Below are 23,983 nucleotides of genomic sequence, written 5' to 3' on the forward strand. Positions count from 1 at the left end.
CCTTGCTCAGGGGCCCAACAGCATCAAGCTGGCAGTGGTGGTGCTTAAACCAGCAACCTTCTGATTAATAGTCCAGTACCTTAACCACTAGGCTACAACTTGCCCCCAATGTACAGCAATTCAGTCTGAGCAATTGAGGGTTAATGGCCTTGCTCAAGGGCCTGACAGAATCAACCTGGCAGAGCTGGGGCTTAAACCAGTAACCTTCTGATTAATAGTCCAGTACCTTAACCACTAGGCTACGACTTGCCCCCAATGTACAGTAATAAGAATACTTTTAATTGGCGGTAACCAGCACATGTTGTGTTTTGAACCCAAAACCATCGCCGACCAGCTTGTGTACGTTGGGGTAGCTAACAAGGTTCAGAGGTACCATCATACCTAAACGTTCCCCTCCCAGTCCAGATGACATTGAGAAAACCAGAAAGACGAGACGAACCACCACAGTCGTCATTGTCATCAACGTAGCATCACATTAGCATCACATTAGCATCACATCGCCTGTCATCACTGAGTCACGTCTATTTCTAGCCACGCATCACGGTGACGTGTTTCCCTCCGCCTGTCCTTCCACCTCGCTGTTTTGATGCCACGTCGATGGCAAAGTTCTCAGTGGAGTGTCGGACTCAATTTCCCAGCGTGCACTGCTTCGCTTTTTTACGAAACTCCCGACTCTTCCCACTCTTGTTGTAACCTGCTTTGTGTTTTCAAATCTTCATAAAAGTGTGTGCTTCTCATCATCGTTCATCATACCCCAAATGGCCGAAAGTATGTGGACACCCCTCCCAAGGATTGAGTTTAGGTGTTCAGCCACACCCTGAACTCTTTTCCAGCATGAGTGTGAGACCTCGACCCTACTAAACCTCTTTGGGATGAATTGGAATGATGACTAAGAGCCAGGCCTTATCAGTTCAAGGCTCACAAACATTCTCACTCACCTCTCCAGTGATGAACGTCATAACCATATGTAAAGAGGTGTATTTCTGGAATGGAATAGTCTGGTGTCCAGATATTTTTGGCCATATAGTGTAAAATTCTAGATGTTTTTTTACTGGTTTCAGCAGATGGTGTGACTACGGTGTGACTCTCTCACTCTGGTTCCACAGCAGGTTCCACGGCTACTTCGAGTATCGGAGCGATGGGCTCTCTCGGATCTTTAGGGACCCTGCAGGGCCTCGCTGGGGCCACCGTGGGCCTCAACAACATTAATGCACTAGCAGGTAGCGTCAACAGTGAGTATAAATCTCATCCGCCTCGCCCATCTCATTCCACGCCCACATCCGCATGCCCAGAGAGATGCCTACCTGTACACACACACAGACATACACAATACACCTACTGGTATGCATCCACTTGCAAATGAGTCTGATAGCACGTTTCCTTCAGAAGCTGTCGAGGCCTTCACACGAGTCAAAAAAGACGTGTGCTAGCCTGCAGCCCCCCCACCTGACCAGCTGGTGTAGTACATGCAGTCAAGTCATTGATTGAGGGAATTGGATATGTGTAAGATAAGAAATGACCAAATGCAAAATATATTAATCGGCTAATTAATCTAAAATAATTAATACTGAAGTGAGACGTATGTACATTATACTATCAAATAAAGTATTTCTAAAAGACACCCATATCGACTGGGAAATAGACCAAGACCCAAACCAAACAGGAACAAGAAAAGACCAAGACCAATACCAACCAACAACAAACCAAGACCAGTACCAACCGAGAGCAAGAAAACAAGACCCATACCAGTTGGGAACCAGATAAGACCAAGACCAATACCTAATAGGAACAAGAGAAGACCAAGACCCACACCAGCTGGGAACAAGACAAGATTGAGACCCAAACCAAATATAACCAAGAGAAGACCAAGACCCAAAGCAAACAGGAATAAGAGAAGACCCATACCAACCAACAGCAAACCAAGTCCAGTACCAACTGGGAAAAAGAAGACCAAGATTTATATTAACTAAAAAACAGGAACACAAGACCCATGACCAGATAAAACCAAGACCAATACCAAATAGGAACATAAGAAGATCAAGACTCATACCAACTGGGAACAATAAAAGACTAAGACCCAGCCCAAACAGGATCTAGAGAAGACCAAGACCCATACCAAACAAAAACCAGAGAAGACCAAGATCCAAAGCAAACAAAAACCAGAGAAGACCAAGACCCAAAGCAAACAAAAACCAGAGAAGACCAAGACCCATACCAAACAAAAACCAGAGAAGACCAAGACCCAAAGCAAACAAAAACCAGAGAAGACCAAGACCCAAAGCAAACAGGAACAAGAGAAGACCAAGACCCAAAGCAACCACAAGCAAACCAAGACCAGTACCAACTAAGAACAAGAAGACCAAGATTCATATTGAATGAAAACAAGAATGCAAGACCCATACCAGCTGGGAGCCAGATAAAACCAAGACTAATACCAAATAGGAACAAGAGAATACCAAGACCCAAACCAACTGAGAACAATAAAAGACTAAGACACAAGCAAAACAGGAAGAATACAAAGACCCATATTGACTGGAAACAAGACCAACATTTAAACAAACAGGAACGAGAAAAGACCAAACCCATACATAAAAGGAACAAGAGCAGATCAAACCTACACCAACTGAGAACAAGACAAGATTGAGACCCAAACCAAACAGGAACAAGAGAAGACCAAACCCATACCAATCAAAAACAAACCAATACTGGTACCTGACAACAAAAACACCACGATTTATATTAACTGGAAAAAGAAAACAAGACCCATATTATGTGGGAACAAGACCAAGATCCAAATAAACAGGTACAAGAGAATACCAAGACCAATCAAAAACAAACCAAGATCTACACCAACTGAGAACAAGAATATTAAGGTTCATATTAACTGAAAACAAGAAAACAAGACCCATGACCAGATAAAACCAAGACCAGTACCAAAAAGGATCAAGAGAATAACAAGACCCAAACCAACCAAGACCAATACTGAACAGGAACAAGAGAAGATCCAGGCCCAAACCAAACAGGAACTAGAAAAGACCAAAACCCATACCAAGTCAAAACAAGAGAACACCAAGACCAAAACCAAGTCAAAACAAGAGAAGATCAAGACCAAAACCAACTGGGAACAAGAGAAGATCAAGACCAAAACCAAATACTGTAGAATCAAGAGAATACCAGGAACCATACCAAACAGGAACAAGAGAAGATCAAGACCCCCCTTGGACTTTGTTCCTCCACCACACTTTGGATCAGGGTACCACAAGCTCTCCAGACCCTGATGATCTGAGATTTGTACTAAGGTCACTCATTACCTGAGTATCAGAGATGTGTGGAGGTCAGAGATTAAAGATGCACTACACAGTTAGATTTTCTTTTCTTTGCAAGTGGAAGCAGACTGACGTTCAGATTCAGGATGGGTTTCTCTCTGGGTCTGTCAGGAGTTTGCTGTTTATGTATCTGTGTGTTTATGTGTGTGTGTGTGTGTGTGTGTGTGTGTGTGTGTCTGTGTTTATGGGATTCACATGTATATTCTGACGTACTGATGAGGTTTCTCGCAGGTTTTTTTCTAGTGTTGGATGTGAGTGTAGCAAACTCCTCCTCACCCTCTTCTCACACACATTCACACACCCGGCACTTCGCAGATCCATCGCATATTAATGTAGCGCTGTTGTGAGGTTGTTAGCTTCGTGTGTGTGTTTGTGTGTGTGTGTGTGTGTTTTGTGTTTGTGTGAGTTGCACAAAGGCTGTTGGGCTTGACTGCTGTGTTGTGGTTAAGACTGAGAAAGGTAAAGTCCAAGATCCATACCAACTGAGACCAAGTCAAGACCAAAACCAACCTAAAAATTAGGACCAAGACCAATACCAACTGAAAACAAGACACAGCCAAAACCAGTACCAACTGAGAACAAGACCCATACCAACCCAAGACAAGACATAGACCCATACCAAGAACCAGAAAAAAACCAAGACCAATACCAACTGAGAACTAGATGAAACCATGAACCATACAATCTGGGAACAAGACAAGACCAAGACCCAGACCAACTATGAACAAGATGAAACCATGACTGATACCAACCAAAAACAAGACAAACCCAGGATCTATACCAATCATACCAATTGAGAATGAGATAACACCAAGAACCATACAGTCTGGGAACAAGACATGACCAAGATCCATACCAACTATAAACAAGACAAGGTCAAGACTCATACCAAAGATGAATCAATGACTGATACCAACCAAATACAAGACCAAGATCCATAAAAAACTATCAGATGACAAAACCCATATTGACTGAGAACAAGACAGAGCCATACCGACTGAGAATGAGATGAAACCAAAAACCATACCAACCAAAAACAAATCAAGACCAAGACCCATACCAACTTTGAACAAGATGAAGCCATGATAAGACCAAGACCCATGCTACCCACAATAGAACCTAGACTCATACCAACTAAAAACAAGAGTAAAACCCATACCAGCCCGGAACTAAGACTTGTACCAGCCCGGAACTAACCAGGACAAAGACTTGTACCAACTGAGACTATTGAAAGACCAAGACCCATACCAACTTTGAACAAGATGAAACAATGTCAGATACCAACCAAAAACAAGACAAGATCAAGACTCATACCTTCCAAAAACAAGACAAGACCAAGACTCATACCTTCCAAAAACCAATCAGGACTAAGACTCATACCAACCAGAAACAAAACCAAAACCAACACATACAAATTAAGAACAGGACTAAGACTCATGGCAGAAGCAGTTTTGTGGACAGGCCGGGTTCTGGGGAGGGTGATGATGTCTAGACTTAAGACCGAGGTTAAGTGCTGAGGGTGTTGTGTTACTTCCTGAATTTGTAAACCCTGTGTGAGTGTGTGTGAGTGTGTGTGAGTGTGTGTGTGTGTGTGTGTGTGTGAGAGAGAGAGAGTTTTTCTGACTGGATGATTGGTGCTCTCAGTTGAATCGACTATGGCGAAGGTTCTCGTGTGGTACTTTCGGAGTTAAACTATACGCCCTCTGAAGCTCTCTCTCTCTCTGTGTGTGTGTGTGTGTGTGTGTGTGTGTGTGTGTGTGTGACCTGACCTGGGTGCCTCCAAATGGGTTTTTCCCAAATGACCTTTCGACCAGGTTTCTGCTTTTATAAATCAGTCCCTCCCGACCAGCACATCATCCATTTTATATTAATTGAAATGACTTTCTTCACGCCCGCACACACACACACACACACACACACACACACGCGCGCGTGCGTGCGCACACACTCGATTTAGGGGCCGTATAGTTTAATTGAATAGTAAAGGTCAGTATTGTAATTATTGCAGGATAAATGGGCGAGCTGCGGTCCAAGAACCCCGCTCATCATTTATTGTTTGCTGGACGTCAAGCCAAAAGGCCAGTCAGTAAATATGCATGAATCAGTCAACACACACACACACACACACACACACACACACACACACACACGTCTGATTGGACGCTCCCTAAAGCGTCTGCACCACCATGAACCGCTTGGCATTGTCGACTTCTCCGCTTATGAACTTCTTTGTGCCAGGGTCAGCGTTTGGTTTGGTTGCTCAGGGGTCCAGATATTTTTGAACAGTGTCCAGTCTTTAGTCCAGAAAATATTCCCAAAAGTATGTAGACACCATACGATGAGCTTGTTTAAACATGGGCATTGATATAGATCAAAAGCAGCCTTTACTCTCTTTAAAAAAGGGTTTTTACATGTTTTCGAGAGTGTATCTGTGGGGATTTGCACCCAGCCAGTCATTTCAGAGGTCAGGTCGCTGATCAGCAGTGTTGGGAAGTAGGTGTTGCAGAAACAGGGGTGTCCAGATACTTTATTTTTTTACGTGCTGCTGTTGTGACGTGGCTTGCATGCGTCGGCTACGACTGTCACTCGCTCACGCCGCTACATGCAGTACATGTATATCTTCTACGTCTGTTCCGTGTGCGTCCGTGACCTCTGTGTGTGTGTGTGTTTACTGTTGGATGTCGACGTGTGTGAATGTTGTGGAAATCGTGAAACGATGATTTGGACTGAAGCGACAAGGCTGATGTTCACTGTACGGCCAAAAGTATTCGGACGCCTGACCGGCCAAGCAGATTTTGGAGTGTATCTGAGGGAATTTGTGTCCTTTCAGTTAAAAGATCAGTCATTTGTGCAGCTGGGCACTGATGTAGGTCAAGATGTAGGTTTCCGTGTCTATTTCGACCTCTTCTCTTCTAAATAAGCTTTTCCACAAGATTTTGGAGTGTGTCTGTGGGAATTTGTGCCCATTCAGTCAAACAATGACAGCGTTTGTGCCGCTGGGCACTGACGTTGATGTTCCAGTTCATTCTTAAGCCGTTCCGTGGTGGGAGAAGTAAACAGCTTTCAGTTTCGGTTCCTGTTTCAGCCTCTACTCCTCTATAAAACGATGATTTGGACTGAAGCGACAGGGCTGATGTTCACTGTACGGCCAAAAGTATTCGGACGCCTGACCGGCCAAGCAGATTTTGGAGTGTATCTGAGGGAATTTGTGTCCTTTCAGTTAAAAGATCAGTCATTTGTGCAGCTGGGCACTGATGTAGGTCAAGATGTAGGTTCCGGTGCCTATTTCAGCCTCTACTCTTCTATAAAAGCTTTTCCACAGGAGTTTGGAGTGTGTCCGTGGGAATTTGTGCCCATTCAGTCAAAAGATCAGTCATTTGTACCGCTGGGCACTGACATTGAAGTTCCAGTTCATTCCATAGCCGTTCCTTGGTGGGAGAAGTAAACAGCTTTGAGTTTCGGCTCCTATTTCAGCCTCTTCTCTTCTAATAAAGCTTTTCCACAAGATTTTGGAGTGTGTCTGTGGAAATCTGTGCCCCTTTAGTCAACCAATGTTAGGATTTGTACCGCTGGGCACTGACGCTGATGTTCCAGTTCATTCTGAAGCCGTTCCGTGGTGGGAGAAGTAAACAGCTTCCAGTTTCGGTGCCTGTTTCAGCCTCTACTCTTCTATAATAGCTTTTCCACAAGGTTTTGGAGTGTGTCTGTGGGAATTTGTGCCCATTCAGTCAAAAGATCAGTCATTTGTACCACTGGGCACTAACGTCGATGTTCCAGTTCATTCTGAAGCCGTTCCGTGGTGGGAGAAGTAAACAGCATTCAGTTTCGGCTCCTATTTCAGCCTCTACTCCTCTAATAAAGCTTTTCCACAAGATTTTGTATTGTGTCTGTGGGAATTTGTGCCTATTCCATGAAAAAAGCATTTGTAACATCGGGAGCTGATCTCTGCAACCTGGCTTACAGTCAGCCTTCCGATTCATCCCAGAGCTGCAGAAAGTGTGTCCTTATTCCAACAAAAGAGCATTTGTCTTGGCGATGAGGCCCGGATCACAGTCAGCCTTCCGATTCATCCCAGAGCTGTTCAGATCTCACTTTGTGTCCATATTCCAACAAAAGAGCATTTGTGAGGTCGGGCGCCCATCTGGACTACAAGACCTGGCTCACAGTCAGCCTTCCGATTCATCCCAGAGCTGTTCAGATCAGCTTTCTTTGTGTCCTTATTCCAACAAATGAGCATTTGTGAGGTCGGGCGCCGATCTGGATGGGAAAACCAGGCTCACAGTCAGCCTTCCGATTCATCCCAGAGCTGCAGAAAGTGTGTCCTTATTCTAACAAAAGAGCATTTGTCTTGGCGACGAGGCCTGGCTCACAGTCTGAGTTCCGATTCATCCCAGAGCTGCAGAAAGTGTGTCCTTATTCTAACAAAAGAGCATTTGTGAAGTCGGGTGCCAATCTGGACGGTAAGACCTGGCTCACAGTCGGAGTTCCGGTTCCGAATGCGACTTACACTTGTGATGAAATAAAATAGAAGCCAAGCGATTAAGAGCCTCACTCAGGGGCCCAACAGTGGCAACTTATCAATGGTGATGATTCAACCAGCGACCATCTGATCAGTGGACTGATATTTTTACCTCTGAGCCTTGATTTGATCAGCAACGATGAGCAGGACTAGTAATCGTAAGGTTGTTGGTTTAAACCCCACATCTGCTGGGTTACCACTGTTGGACCCTTAATTGCTTGGATTGTATATGGGCACAGTTCTAAGTCGCTTTGGATAAGAGCGTCTGCTTAATGCCTGAACGTAATAATTAGGAGTGGCGTCCACATACTTTTGGCACTGCAGTATATTTTAGGTGCTTTTATCAGCCTTGTAGCTTCAGTCCAGAGGTGCAGGAGAACATTTTGATGACTTGATGTCGTTCTGAGAAGCGCTGTTGTGTGTGTACGTGATTTTTCGGTCTCCGTTTGGATTCGTGTACGTTTCTGTGGACTCGTGATTGTCTGTCGTTGTGTTTTTTTGTACGTCGTGTGTTGTGATGTGGTTTTAAAAAATAAATAAACACTCCCCCTCAGTCCCAAGCGCTAATGAGTAAGTGCACTTCTTTCTTCTTTATTGTTGGGTTTTATGTAAAGTTGCTCACATGCTCTCAGGTGTGGCTGCCTTGAACGGTGGCGGCTCGGCCGGCCCCATGGACGCCCTCACTCAGGCTTACTCAGGAATACAGCAGTACGCCGCCGCCGCCCTGCCCACACTCTACAGCCAGAGCTTACTGCAGCAGCAGAGCGCCGCCGGGAGCCAGAAAGAGGGTGAGGCTTTGGTACACACACACACACACACACACACACACAGATACACACAGCTACACACTACACTACAAACACTACGTGGTCTAAAGTGTCTGGACATCTGAGCACGAGCTTGTCAGATGTTTAGTATATGCTGAGTGTAGTATGCAGCATATACTGGGTGTAGTATGCAGTATACAGTATACACTAAGTGTAGTGTACAGTATATACTAAATGTAGTACGCAGTATGCAATATATTCTAAATGTAGTATGCAGTAGACAATGTATACAAAATGTAGTATGCAGTAGACAGTAAATACTAAATGTAGTTTGCAGTATAAACTGAGTGTAGTATACAGTGTATACTAAGTTTAGTATGCAGGATGCAGTGTATACTAAATGTAGTATGCAGTATATACTGGGTGTAGTATGCAGTAAACAGTATGTACTAAATGTAGTATGTAGTTTGCAGTATATTCTAAGTGCAGTATGCAGTAAACAGTATGTACTAAATGTAGTATGCAGTATATTCTAAATGTAGTATGCAGTATATACTAAATGTAGTATGCAGTATATACTAAATGTAGTATGTAGTTTGCAGTATATTTTAAGTGTAGTATGCAGTAAACAGTATGTACTAAATGTAGTATGCAGTATATTATATGTGTAGTATGCAGTATATACTAAATGTAGTATGCAGTATATACTAAATGTAGTATGCGGTAGACAGTATATACTAAGTGCAGTATGCATTATACAGTATATACTAAGTGTTGTATGCAGTAGACAGTATATAGTAAATGTAGTATGCAGTATATACTGAGTGCAGTATGCAGTAGACAGTATATACTGAATGTAGTATGCAGTATGCAATATATACTGAGTGTAGTATTCAGTATGCAGTATATACTAAATGTAGTATGCAGTATACAGTATATACTAAATGTAGTATGCAGTATATACTAAATTTAGTATGCAGCATACAGTATATACTACTGTAGTATGCAGTATATACTAGATGTAGTATGCAGTATGCAGTATATACTGAGTGTAGTATTCAGTATGCAGTATATACTAGATGTAGTATGCAGTATACAGTATATACTGAGTGTAGTATGCAGTATGCAGTATATACTAAATGTATTATGCAGTATATACTAGATGTAGTATACAGTATGTAGTATATACTAAATGTAGTATGCAGTATGCAGTGTATACTAAATGTAGTATGCGGTAAACACTATATACTAAGTGTAGTATTCAGTATATACTAGATGTAGTATGCAGTATGCAGTATATACTAGATGTAGTATGCGGTAAACAGTATATACTAAGTGTAGTATGCAGTATATACTAGATATAGTATGCGGTAGACAGTATATACTAAATGTAGTATGCAGTATACAGTATATACTAAGTGTAGTATGCAGTATGCAGTATATACTAAATGTATTATGTAGTATATACTAGATGTAGTATACAGTATGCAGTATATACTAAATGTATTATGCAGTATGCAGTATATACTAAATGTATTATGCAGTATATACTCGTATGTCCCATTTCAAAACCAAATGCTATTAAAACTTCTCACAAGACTTTGATGTCTGTGTATGGGAATTTGTGCCCATTCAGTCAAACGATGACAGCGTTTGTCATTGACGTTGGTCAAAAAAGCCTCAGTCGATGTTCCGGTTCATTCCAGAGTTGTTCAGTGGGGCTGAGGTCAGGGCTTTGTACCATCAAAAGAGCATTGTAAGGTCGGGCACTGATCTGGACAAGAAGACCTGGCTCACAGTCAGAGTTCCAGTTCGTTCCGAGTTCTTCAGACTTTGCTTGTCTGGTCGAGTGCCTGTTCAGACTTGAATACTGGAACTCTTACTCTTAAACATCGGCGTGACTTTTGAGCCTCTAAAAACAAACCGAAACACACACAGTCACGACATACAAAATGACCTATAGTCTTTTTATATGTGTGTGTGTGTGTGTGTGTGTGTTGTGTGAGCAGGACCAGAAGGGGCGAACCTCTTCATCTATCACCTCCCGCAGGAGTTCGGGGACCAGGACATTCTGCAGATGTTCATGCCTTTCGGAAACGTCGTGTCGGCCAAAGTCTTCATTGACAAACAGACCAATCTGAGCAAGTGCTTCGGTACGCTGGCACCTCACGACCTCCTACATCAACACAGTTTTACACTGGTACTGGTAGCTCAACGGTTATGGTACTGGACTGGTAATCAGAGAGTTGCTGGTTCAAGCCCCATCACTGCTACTGCTGGGCCCCTCAGGGGCCCAACTATTGAGTGTAGTATGCAGTATATACTGAGTGTAGTGTGCAGTATATACTTAGTGAAATATGTAGTATACACTATATACTAGGTGTAGTATGTAGTATACAGTATATACTAGATGTAGTATGCATTGTACAGTATATACTGGGTGTAGTATGTAGTATACAGTATATACTAGGTGTAGTATGCATTGTACAGTATATACTGGGTGTAGTATGTAGTATACAGTATGTACTAGGTGTAGTATGTAGTATACAGTATATACTGGGTGTAGTATGTAGTATACAGTATGTACTAGGTGTAGTATGCAGTGTACAGTGTATACTGGGTGTAGTATGTAGTATACAGTATATACTGGGTGTAGTATGTCGTATACAGTATATACTGGGTGTAGTATGTAGTATACAGTATGTACTGGGTGTAGTATGTAGTATACAGTATATACTAGGTGTAGTATGTAGTATACAGTATATACTGGGTGTAGTATGTAGTATACAGTATATACTGGGTGTAGTATACAGTATGTACTGGGTGTAGTATGTAGTATACAGTATGTACTAGGTGTAGTATGCAGTGTACAGTGTATACTGGGTGTAGTATGTAGTATACAGTATATACTGGGTGTAGTATGTAGTATACAGTATATACTGGGTGTAGTATGCCGTATACAGTATATACTGGGTGTAGTATGTAGTATACAGTATGTACTGGGTGTAGTATGTAGTATGCAGTATATACTGGGTGTAGTATGTAGTATACAGTATATACTGGGTGTAGTATGTAGTTTACAGTATATACTGGGTGTATTATGTAGTATACAGTATGTACTAGGTGTAGTATGCAGTGTACAGTGTATACTGGGTGTAGTATGTAGTATACAGTATATACTGGGTGTAGTATGCCGTATACAGTATATACTGGGTGTAGTATGTAGCATACAGTATGTACTGGGTGTAGTATGTAGTATACAGTATATACTAGGTGTAGTATGTAGTATACAGTATATACTGGGTGTAGTATGTAGTATACAGTATATACTGGGTGTAGTATGTAGTATACAGTATGTACTGGGTGTAGTATGTAGTATACAGTATATACTGGGTGTAGTATGTAGTATACAGTATATACTGGGTGTAGTATGCAGTGTACAGTGTATACTGGGTGTAGTATGTAGTATACAGTATATACTAGGTGTAGTATGCAGTGTACAGTGTATACTGGGTGTAGTATGTAGTATACAGTATATACTGGGTGTAGTATGTAGTATACAGTATATACTGGGTGTAGTATGTAGTATACAGTATATACTGGGTGTAGTATGTAGTATACAGTATATACTGGGTGTAGTATGTAGTTTACAGTATATACTGGGTGTAGTATGTAGTATACAGTATATACTGGGTGTAGTATGTAGTATACAGTATATACTGGGTGTAGTATGTAGTATACAGTATATACTGGGTGTAGTATGTAGTATACAGTATATACTGGGTGTAGTATGTAGTATACAGTATATACTGGGTGTAGTATGTAGTTTACAGTATATACTGGGTGTAGTATGTAGTATACAGTATATACTGGGTGTAGTATGTAGTTTACAGTATATACTGGGTGTAGTATGTAGTATACAGTATATACTGGGTGTAGTATGTAGTATACAGCATATACTGGGTGTAGTATGTAGTATACAGTATATACTGGGTGTAGTATGTAGTATACAGTATATACTGGGTGTAGTATGTAGTATACAGTATATACTGGGTGTAGTATGTAGTATACAGCATATACTGGGTGTAGTATGTAGTATACAGTATATACTGGGTGTAGTATGTAGTTTACAGTATATACTGGGTGTAGTATGTAGTATACAGCATATACTGGGTGTAGTATGTAGTATACAGTATATACTGGGTGTAGTATGTAGTTTACAGTATATACTGGGTGTAGTATGTAGTATACAGTATATACTGGGTGTAGTATGTAGTTTACAGTATATACTGGGTGTAGTATGTAGTGTACAGTATATACTGGGTGTAGTATGTAGTATACAGCATATACTGGGTGTAGTATGTAGTATACAGTATATACTGGGTGTAGTATGTAGTATACAGTATATACTGGGTGTAGTATGTAGTATACAGTATATACTGGCAGTATCCAGCCATACAAATGCTGTCATGTTTTGACTCAATGGTCACAAATTCCCACAGACATACACAGCACATTTTGCAGGTTAGCAGGTTTACAGACGCGTCCGGAGCTCGTTTATACTTTCCCGTAACGCCGACGTTTCTCTCCCTGCAGGTTTCGTCAGTTACGACAATCCGGTGTCGGCGCAGGCGGCGATCCAGGCCATGAACGGCTTTCAGATCGGCATGAAGCGCCTGAAGGTTCAGCTGAAACGCTCCAAGAACGACAGCAAGCCCTACTGAGCTTTTTGTTAGGGTCGCTCCTTTCTGTCCCTACAATGCTAGGGTAAGTCCCCACCGCTGCCACGGCATCCGCCCCGGGGAGGGGGGAAGGGGGGGACACGGCGGGAGAGTTTCACCCTTTTCACGCCGCTAGAGGGCGTCACTTTCCCCGAACAAAAAAAAAAAAAAAAAAAGCTTTTCGATGGCAGTATTATTCTGATTACGATCTTTTGGTTTCTATTCACATGAACGCTTCCATTTTTGCCGTTCTTTTGTATAACCTGCGATGAATGAACAGCTACGATTGCTATTTTTATTTATTTCTTTTCTTTGTTTTGTATTATTATTATTATTATTTTAAACGTGTTGTGCATTCAACTATTTAATTTGTTGTTTTGAATATTTATACGACGCTTGGTTTGTTTTCTACTGACAACGACGACGACAGCCGAAGTTCTCGCGTAGGGACGGCGCCAGTCCCCCGAAACTCGAAGCTCCGATATGCACGTACGACTTACTGCCCTTTCACCTCTGGTGTTGGCCCCGGGCCCCGCTGCTCCTTTCGACCCCTCTCGGCCCACCGGCACCAGAGAGAAAAGGGTAAAACTAACACAAAAAAAAACCCGACGTGGCCTCGCTGTAAGTGAACGGTGTCGACTGCCGAAAGAGACTCTCCACTCACGCCTGCCATTAAACCGTCGCTGCGTTTACGCTGGGTTCTGTTTATTTCCGTCAGACAGGGGTTTTACTTTTACTTTCTATTAAACAGAGCATTTTATTCACAGAATTTTAAAAGAAGTGACACGAATTTACTAAAAATAAAAGAGAGAATTTAATTATGATGAAGCTATTTATGTTTTCCGACAGAGCGGGCGGGTACAACTGCGAATACTTGACGTTTATCGAAAGAATAAAAAAAGATGACTATATCAGTATATAGTTCTATATCAGAGTACAGAAGCCACAGGCCTGTAAAGTTTACTTGTAAAAAAAGCAGCTCTATTTTTATACGGAAGTTTTTACTGCCTCTACGCACACCGAAGACTTTATTTATTCCGCTTAAGTTATCGGCTCCGGCGAGGACTCCCGATCTGACGCGGGACGAGGACAGACTCGCCCCCCCCCGTCTCACCCCCGCTGTCTCTTTCCTGTATCTGTTTTCTTCTTCTCCGTCCGATACGTCCCGGGGACTTTGGGGCTGCGCAGTTACAGGACTATTAGAACCAGAACTGTTTCGTCTGAGGTACGAGCGGAAGCAGCTCAGTGGTTCTTCTCCATAGTCTTCAGAAGGTTGGTAGGTTGAATCCCAGAACTCTTTTTCGGAACATTTCCTTTTGTGTTCCTGTTTGTGCCCAGCATTCCTGAGTGGCAGCTGAAGCAGCTGATGAAATTTAATGGATGGATGGATGAGTGAATAGATAGATAGATAGATAGATAGATAGATAGATAGATAGATAGATAGATAGATAGATAGATAGATAGATAGATAGATGGCGGACAGACGGACAGTTGAATGGATCGAAGGATGGATGGATGGATTGACGGATAGATAGATGGATGAATGAATTTATATAAAGATGAATGGATGGATGGGCGGATGGATAAATGAATGATTGAATGAATATATAACTGGATGGATGGATAGACGAACGGATAGAGGGATGGACGAATGAATGAATGAATTATTTAATATATAGATAGATAGATGGAAGGACGGAAGGATGGATGGATGGATGACTGAATGAATGACTATATAGATTGATGGATGGATAGATGGTCGGACAGACGGATGGATGGATAGATAGATGAATGAATGAATTAATAATTGAATATATGGATGGATGGATGAATTTATATATAGATGGACAGATGGATAGATGGGTGTATGAATGGACCAAAGGATAGACGGATGGATGAATGAATATATGGATGGATGGATGGATGGATGAATGAATGGATGGGTATATAGATGGACAGCTGGATGGATGAATAGATAGATGAATGGATGAATAAATGAATATATGGATGGATGGATGGATGAATGGATGAATTTATATAGATGGACAGCTGGACAGATGGATGAATGGACCAAAGGATGGATGGATGGATGAATAGATAGATGAATGGATGAAAGGTTCTTCACCTTCTTAACAGGGCAGAACAGTGGCATTGCTGGTAGAAGTGCTGCACAGTAACGTGGGTCCTGAGGATCCAGGTTTGATCCTTTCCTCTGGTCACCATCTGTAAGGAGCTTGACATGCTTCTCCATGTCCATACATGCAGATGGTGGATTGGCTGCCCTGAATTGCCTGTGCCTGTGATGAATAGACACCCCTGAATTTCTCTGTGGTCCCGGACCTATCGCAACTTGGACCAAAATGAAGCATTTAATCGAAAGTCCAAACCAGGCTCCTGATCCACCACAGGGGCCGAACTTAAGGGCCCACTGGTGTTCATAGGACTCGAACTAACAACCTTCTGGTGTGTAGGACTGAATCAAACTGCTGAGCTCCTTCTGTTCTACCTACAAGTGTAATTACAGCACGTCGATCTTCATTCCACGTCCATAAAAAAATTTACCAATAATTATGAAGCTTTTATTTTTATTTTCCTTCCTCTCTCTCTCTCTCTCTCTCTCTCTCTCGCTCTCTCTCGACCACTCGGTCCCTTCTCTCCCCATCATGAGTAGTGGCACTTCTCATGTGCGATCTGTTTCTCTCTCTGTTCCCCTTCTGTGGCGTTTAGCTTCGTCTGGTGGTCTGTTTTTTGTTTTTCGTTTGCGTACCGCGTTCCAATAAAAACGTGTTCATTAATTCCCCTCGTACTCAAAATCCATCCAGCTCTCCTTTACCAACAGGGGGCGGATGGATACGTTTGGGTGCTGTGTGTACTGTATACGTGTTTGTGTGTGTTCACGTTATTTATCTCCATGTTTATACGTGTGAAACGTTCTTTATAAAAAAAAAAAAAACTGAAGCAGAAAAGAAGGTGAGGACCGGACCGGACTGATTGTATAGATGTATGTATTGATGAATGAATAAATGAATGAATGGATAAATTAATAAATATATAGATGGATGGATGAACGGACAGATGGACGGATATACAGATGGATGGATGGACAAATAAATTAATGGATGGATGGACGGACGGATGGATGGATAAACGGATGGGTGAATGAATGGATGGATATATAGATAGATAGATGGACGGATGGACCAAAGGATGGACAAATGGGTGAATGAATGAATGAATATAGATAGATAGATAGATAGATAGATAGATAGATAGATAGATAGATAGATAGATAGATAGATAGATAGATAGATAGATAGATAGATAGATAGGATGGGTGAAAGAATGAATGAATGAATTAATATTTAGATGGATGGATGGGTGGATGAATGGATAGACAGATGTATGACTGAATAAATAAATGAATGGATATATAGATGGATGAATGGATGGGTGAATAAATGAATGGATGGATATATAGATAGATGGATGGATGAACCAAAGGATGGATGAATGAAAGAATAAATGAATGAATGCATGGATATATAGATGGATGGATGGACGGATGGATGGATGGATGGATGAAAGAATAAATGAATGGATGAATATATGAATGAATTCATGGATATATAGATGGATGGATGGAGAGATGTATAAATGAATGAATGATTAAATAAATAATGAATGAATATATATATACTGTATATATATATATATATACGTATATATATATATATATATAAATATATGGACGGATAGATGGATGGATGATTGAATAAATGAATGAGTGAATAAATGTATGAATGAATCGATACGTGTGGAAAGTGTGTAACGTTTTTCCAAAATAAAAAACCCGAAGCAGAAAAAGAAGGAAGGTGGTGACCAGTCTGGCCTGGGAGCGGGTCCGAGGTGTCTCATAGTGCCTCTGTCGACGTTTCTCGTTCTGGTCGTTGGTTCTCTGTCGTTCTCTGTCGTGGATGGTTTTTAATGCTGTAGTTTGTGTGGCTGAGGCTGTGTGTAACTCTCCTCTCCCCTTTTCTTCCCTAGAAACTCATCTCCATGACTCTTTGCTCATCGTTTGCCTAGCATGTCTACGTGGCGTTCAAAAACAAACACACACAAAAAAAAGTGTCATCGTCTCGTCATTGTCTCCGGTGTCTTTCTGAGTTCCTGATCATAACCTGCTCTCCTACTGATCTCTCGACTTTTGATCTTAGCTTTGATCTTTGTTTTGTTGTTTTTCTTTTATGTTCTTTGAGTTCTTTATTGTTGGTTTTTTTGCATGCGACCTCATTTACGGCTCAGATTTGTTGTTTTTATTGTTTTTATGTTACGATGTTCCTTCTCGTTTGAGTAGAGCAGTCGGGGGAGGGAGAAGAAGGAAGGAAGGAAGGAAGGAAGGAAAAAAAATAATAAAGTAAATAAATAAAGAAATAAATGTGAAAATGTGAAAGCGCTAAAGCTGTTTCAGGCTTCTTATATGCTCGCGGATGTTAGAGTTATACGGATTAATGTTTTCATTATTTAATCACCTAATTAGAACGTCGTTTTGTCCAAAAAATACTTTTAATTAAATAGAATTATGAATTATGAAATAAAGCACCTGTGGCAGGAGGGATTAAAAACGTTTGCATCTATTTTTTTTTTGCATTTGCTAGCTTAGAATTTGCTTTATGATGTTATTATTATTATTATTATTTTTAGTGGGGATTTATTTTCTTTTCTCTTTTTTTTTTTCTTTCTTTGCTTTCACTCATTAAAAGTAAACTTGAAAGTACAATACAGGGATTGGCTTCCGGACTTCCTGTCGGCGCGCGAGGCGTACGGAAAGCCCGAGCCGGTTTCTTTTACGAACTAGACTACTTCCACGCAGTTTTAATAATAAAAAAATATATATAAAAAAACTGTCTGACTGATCTCAAGAGTCTCTCAGAGCGAGCTTGTGGTTTTTACATTTTTCAGGCAGTGTAAAGTTTTTTGATAAGGCCATTTGAAGTGGCTCCGTTTCTCATTAAAGTCTATATAAAACCACTTTTTTCTAGAGTAGTAAAGGTATAATAATATAAAAAAAAAAAAAATTAAAAAAAAAAATAGATTTTAAAAAAGTGCCCTGTTTGGGGGAAATGCTACCTACATGTCACACCTTTTTGCTGAACTGATCTACCGTTAGACAATCCATGGTATAAATAAATAAATAAATGCACATGAAATGACCTATATTTTATACTGTTTAAATGTATAGAGGAGAAAAACAAAAGAAAAAAAATAACAACGACAGTTTGTGTGACCCGCGTTCCCGTCGGTGCTTCTCGTGGATTGAGTCGTGGTTTCATCACAGGTCTAATAGTCTTATTCGTCTGGTGTTTTTAAAAAGAAGACTAAAAATCGGTTTACTTGAACATAGACTAAACGTTTATCATAGTTCTATCGCTACTACAGTAGAATCGTTCCGTTCTTCTCTTCTTATTTCTTTGATTTCTTATGTTTGTTTTCTTGTTTTTTTTTTCCCTATTTGAATTAATTGTCGGGTAAATTAGCTATATGAATCTTTTACAATGTCAGCTTGTGAAGCATCAATGTCATGACTCTTTATTTCACTTGTTGGGAAACAATATTCGATGTGTCGTCGCGTTCGGCGAAGTGTAATTTTTTTGTTTTTCTTTATAAACGAAACAAACGAAAAAAAAAAAATGAATGGACTTTTAGTGCCAAAATTTCTGACGGTACATCCTGCCTACAGCTTCAGTGTGTTACTTGTGTAATGATTTGATAACATGGGTATTTTATTACGTAAGTGTTTTGTATGGATCCCTCATATTTAATGATAGAGATTTTAAACAGAAAACGAAGAAAAAAAAAACGCCGTTGTTAACTTGCTACTCTGTGGTCTTGTTGCCTGAAATGTTCATGTTTTTCTGCCTTTTTTTTCTTTGTAAAGATGTAAAAAGTGCCCATGTGTTATTTGTTTTATTGTTATATAATGATCTCTCTCTCTCTCTCTCTCTCTCTCTCTCTCTAGTTATCTGTCTATCTCTCTCGCCCACATGTACACACACACGCGCCTGCTAAAGGTCGACCTCGCTGCACTCTCTCTCTCTCTTCAGCGGTGTGTGTACGTGACGCCCCTGGGTCCGAGTCTCAGCAGCACACACACTTTTACACCCGTACACACTCGCATGCACCTATAAACGCTTATATGCACCCGTATACACGAGTCATACACACCTACATACACATACACACACCTATGTACACTCATACACCCCTACGTACATCCATACACTCACGTACACACACGGACTTACACTTATACACACCTTCATACACTCACACACACCTACATAAACTCAAGCACACACCAGTACACACACAGACTTACACTTACACACACCTACATACACTTACACACACCTACATACACTTACACACACCTACATGCACCCGTTTACACCTTCATACACTCAAGCACGCCTACATACACCTATACACGCCTATATACACCCATACACACCTACATAAACCTGTACACACACAACTATCTGCATACACCTACATCTATCTGAATACACACACATATACTTATGCACACGTACGTACACCTATACACACCTACAAAAACTCAAACACACACCAGTACACATGCAGACACTTATACATACCTGCATACATCTTTACACATCTACAAAAACTCATACAAACACCAATACACACACACAGATTTACATTTCTGTTCACCTATATACATTTACATACACCTATACACACCTACAAAAACTCAAACATGCACCAAAACACACAGACTCACACTTATGCACATGTCTGTACACCTATATACACCTACATACACCTATACATACCTACATACACTCGTACATACCTGTATATATTCATACACACCGGCATACACCTATACACACATACATACACTCATACACACACCAATACACACACAGACTCACACCCATACATACACCTATATACACCTACATACACCTATACCTATGTATGCTCATACACACACCTATACACACCCATTGACACCTACATACACACTTATTCACACCTACACACATAATTTGACTACATGTCACCTGTCAGATTCAGGGAGACGCAGCAGGACGCGAGAGGGTTAACGACTGTTACACGTTACGAAATCAGCACCCCCTTTAGTCCTGTCTGAACCTTTATCATTCAGATTAAGACGGATGTACAGTGTACTAAAATAACACTCACTGTAACACCAGAAAGCTGTCCCTTTTCATTAAGCAGTAACACTCCAGCGCAGTGATCATCAGGAACCAAAATTGGGCAAAAAATTGGTCAATTCATTTATTTTGTGTTTGTAAAACCAAAAATCATCCGTCATTAGAAGGCGTCTGTTAGTCGCCCCTCTTGCTGCCTCTCTTTGCTTCTTCAGGTCTCGAAGCTCCCAGCACACCAAAGCAGAACACACGCGTCCCGTCCAGCGTTCCAGCTCCCCATAGCACTTTTGTCGAAGCGTTTACCTACACGTCGTAAATGAAAAAAAAAATCTGTATAAAATCTTGTTTACAGACATGGTTTACAGCCGCCCCCCTCTAAAAAAAAAACCCTGTTTACTTCACTAAAGCACTATTTTCTAACCGAATCCTGCCGTTGCCTTAACATGATGCTCAGTATTAGTGGGGTGGAATAGGCTGCTGCCTGAATGCTGCCAAGGTTTTGTGTGTGTGTGTGTGTGTGTGTGTGTTGTATGTCACGGTCTTACCACCACAGTTAGAACTGCCAATCACAGAGCTGTAGGGTGGGACGCCCTGCAGGAGGGGAAGGGTGAGAGTTTGGGTGGGTTTTTTAAACGATGAGGTTAGGAGCTAACGGCTCTGATCGCCAGCACAAACGTAAAAGCACACGCCATCGTTAGCACAAATACAACACGCGGTGTTATAGCGGAAGGGTCCGGACAATCTTCTGGGGTTAAGAATGGGGCTGCGGTCCATCCCGAAAAAGAAGAGTCCCATATACACGTAGACCCACAGCGACCCACATTTTGCAATGCTGGTTTACAAGGTGTAACGTAAAGCCTCCACAAGGGGGCGCTCACGTATAAGCTTATTTCATTCTTATTATTTTTTGGCCCCCGACCCTTGTTTAAAAGCAGGGGTAAGAGCTCAGGGTCAGTCCCCCTGACTTCCAGTTGATAGGCACTAGCTCTGACCGCTGAACCACCCCAGTTCACTAAGCATCCATATCAAGTCACATCATGTTGCATCGTCTCTTGATTTATGCAGCTTATCCAGTCACCTAAAATTGTGACCCAATTCAGTCCGAAAAATGGGTCAAGGGCCTCGCTCAAGGACCCAACAGTGCCAACATGCCAGTGGTGGGGCTTAAACTAGTCCAGTACTGACCACTGAGCTACTACTGCTCACTAAGTGTCCATCTCAAGTCAAAGTGGCCTCACAAAGGCTATCTGTAGGGTCGTCCCTTGATTTATGGCGTCTATCCAAAGTTACCTACAATTGTGACCCAATTCAGTCCAAGAAATGGGTCAAGGGCCTCGCTCAAGGACCCAACAGTGCCAAAATGCCAGTGGTGGGGCTTAAACTAGTCCAGTACTGACCACTGAGCTACTACTGCCCAAAGACTCACTTTGAAAAAAAGTTGGTGCTCAGGTGAACTCTCCAGTCTTGGCAGTGCTTCCGACCTGGCCAGACGTCCAACAGACACAGTTGGTCATGCCTAAGAGACCCTTGGTAAGGGGTCCACGCTGTGGTCAGCCCCCCAGCCTTACGGTTTATAGGCTCTAGCTCTGACCGCTGAGCCACCACTGTTTGCTAAGCGCCCATATCAAGTCAAAGTGGCCTCATCGTCACCTACAATTGTGACCCAATTCAGTCCAAGAGATGGGTCAAGGGCCTCGCTCAAGGACCCAACAGTGCCAACATGCCAGTGGTAGGGCTTGAACTAGTCCAGCACTGACCACTGAGCTACTACTGCCCTGATAGACTGGGGCTCTCCTTGACCAGAACAGAAGTGGTGCAAGAGGTACAATGTCCAGTTGGGATTTGGACTTTGGTAAACTTGGGGCGTATTGATGATCGCTTTAGAAAGGACCGCAGCCCTGTTAGTACTTGCGACTCATATGGCCAAAAATATGTGGACACCAGCTTGATACAGAGTTCGCTCCCTTTTTTTTTGGTGTGTGTCTGTTGGAATTAAGCTCAAAGCGCATTTGTGGCATCTAGAGGGAAGGCCTGACTTGCAGCACCAGTTTAGGGAAGGTCCTTTCCTGTTCCAGCATGATTGTGCCCCTGTGCACAAAGCAAGGGGCACTTGTAGCCTAGCGGTTAAAGCCAGGTTGCCACTGTTGGGCCCTTGAGCAAGGCCCTTAACCCTCAGTTGCTTAGATGACATACTGTCACGGTACTGTAAGTCGCTTTGGATAAAAGTGCAAAAAAAAGTCCTGCACTGAACTCTTACCTGAATGGGCACAAATTCCCACAGACGTACTCCTAAGTCTTGTGAGAAGCCTTCTCAGAAGAGCGGCTCTTGTTCTAGCTCAGGTGTCCAAATACTTATGATATCGGTGCTCTGAGGAGTAAGTGTTTGCTGTTTACCCCATGATGTGTGTGTGTGTGTGTGTGTTTGACCGAGTCCGCTATAAAACAGGGTACGTTTCCGCGCTACACACACGCGCGACCCCGACACACCGAAGTTCACGCGTGTCACACGTTAGTAAAGCACAAACCCGGTGTGGGTGTTGCTGCAGGCGTGCTCGCTGAGGCTCTCCGCTCAGGGGTCCCTTCACCACACACACACACACACACACACACACACACACTCGTCTCCTCTCCGATCTGTCTGTTCTTTCTGGTTTCTGTTTTGTTTTTGCTTTTTATCTGAAGTGCTTGTTAACGAGTGTAAAAAAAATGTGACGTTTCTTTGCATTTTTTCCTTCATGTCAAGTTATTTGGACATAAAAGCAGTAAATGTACGTGTGTGTGTTTATCTGATCTGATCTGACGTGCCGTATAAAAAAAAAGCTCGTTGTCTGTAGATTAATGAATCATTTCTGTTTGGTTCTTTTTTTTAAAATATATATATATATACTGGATTTGAGTAGTTTTAAGTATCGTCTTGAGAAAAGCCAAAGTCGATGCGTGTTTCCGGCGGATTCTGTAAGCGTGTAAACGTGTCCGTTTGACGACTCCTTGGAAATCTGTCACTGGATGTGATGGAAAAAAGTGCGACGTACAAGAGCAGGCTTTCATATTTCTAAAACTGATTGTACTTATGCCTTTTGTACCAGTGCAACTTTTTTACTGGCAATTAAAGAACAAAAAAAAAAACACACATCGATCTGAGAGTCTGTCTGACCCGGAGCAGAGGTCGCCAGTGGCTGGTTCCCGAGTTCGGCATCCACGATGGGTTTAAGTTTTAAAAAACGAAGCTTTGGCTCTTGTTTCTCTTTATTATTATGATTATGATTTTATTTTCTGTGGGTGGGAGGGGGTCAGGAGTCTTCATGTCTGTTTTTGGGCCATGTGTGATCTCTTTGTTTTAATCTCGCGATCTCAAAGTTACAAACGTCGTCGTTTCTTGTGATCACGACTTTCCCCCGATGAGTTCGAAGTCATTCAGACTACACGACGCGGCGTGCACAGCCGAACGGGA

The 23,983-nt window shown here is 41.8% G+C and overlaps 1 protein-coding gene across 9 annotated transcripts in view; it reads left to right on the plus strand.

The window, feature by feature from the left end:
• celf2 (cugbp, Elav-like family member 2) overlaps positions 1 to 19,168 on the plus strand; it is a 231,081-nt gene extending 211,913 nt beyond the window's left edge. For 5 of the 9 annotated variants that reach the window (XM_062996804.1, XM_062996783.1, XM_062996817.1 and 2 more), the window contains 5 exons: positions 1,107 to 1,232; positions 8,460 to 8,633; positions 10,622 to 10,765; positions 13,209 to 13,379; positions 17,378 to 19,168. In XM_062996804.1, coding sequence (XP_062852874.1) covers positions 1,107 to 1,232; positions 8,460 to 8,633; positions 10,622 to 10,765; positions 13,209 to 13,336 — 572 coding nt within the window. In that variant the 3' untranslated portion in view covers positions 13,337 to 13,379; positions 17,378 to 19,168. The remainder of the gene's footprint in view (positions 1 to 1,106; positions 1,233 to 8,459; positions 8,634 to 10,621; positions 10,766 to 13,208; positions 13,380 to 17,377) is intronic. The other 4 variants (XM_062996789.1, XM_062996824.1, XM_062996796.1 and 1 more) reach the window with 2 other exon arrangements.
• The last annotated feature ends 4,815 nt before the right edge of the window (positions 19,169 to 23,983 follow it).

The sequence above is a fragment of the Trichomycterus rosablanca genome, chromosome 1, assembly GCF_030014385.1.
Source record: "Trichomycterus rosablanca isolate fTriRos1 chromosome 1, fTriRos1.hap1, whole genome shotgun sequence".
NCBI classification, from domain to species: Eukaryota; Metazoa; Chordata; class Actinopteri; order Siluriformes; family Trichomycteridae; genus Trichomycterus; species Trichomycterus rosablanca.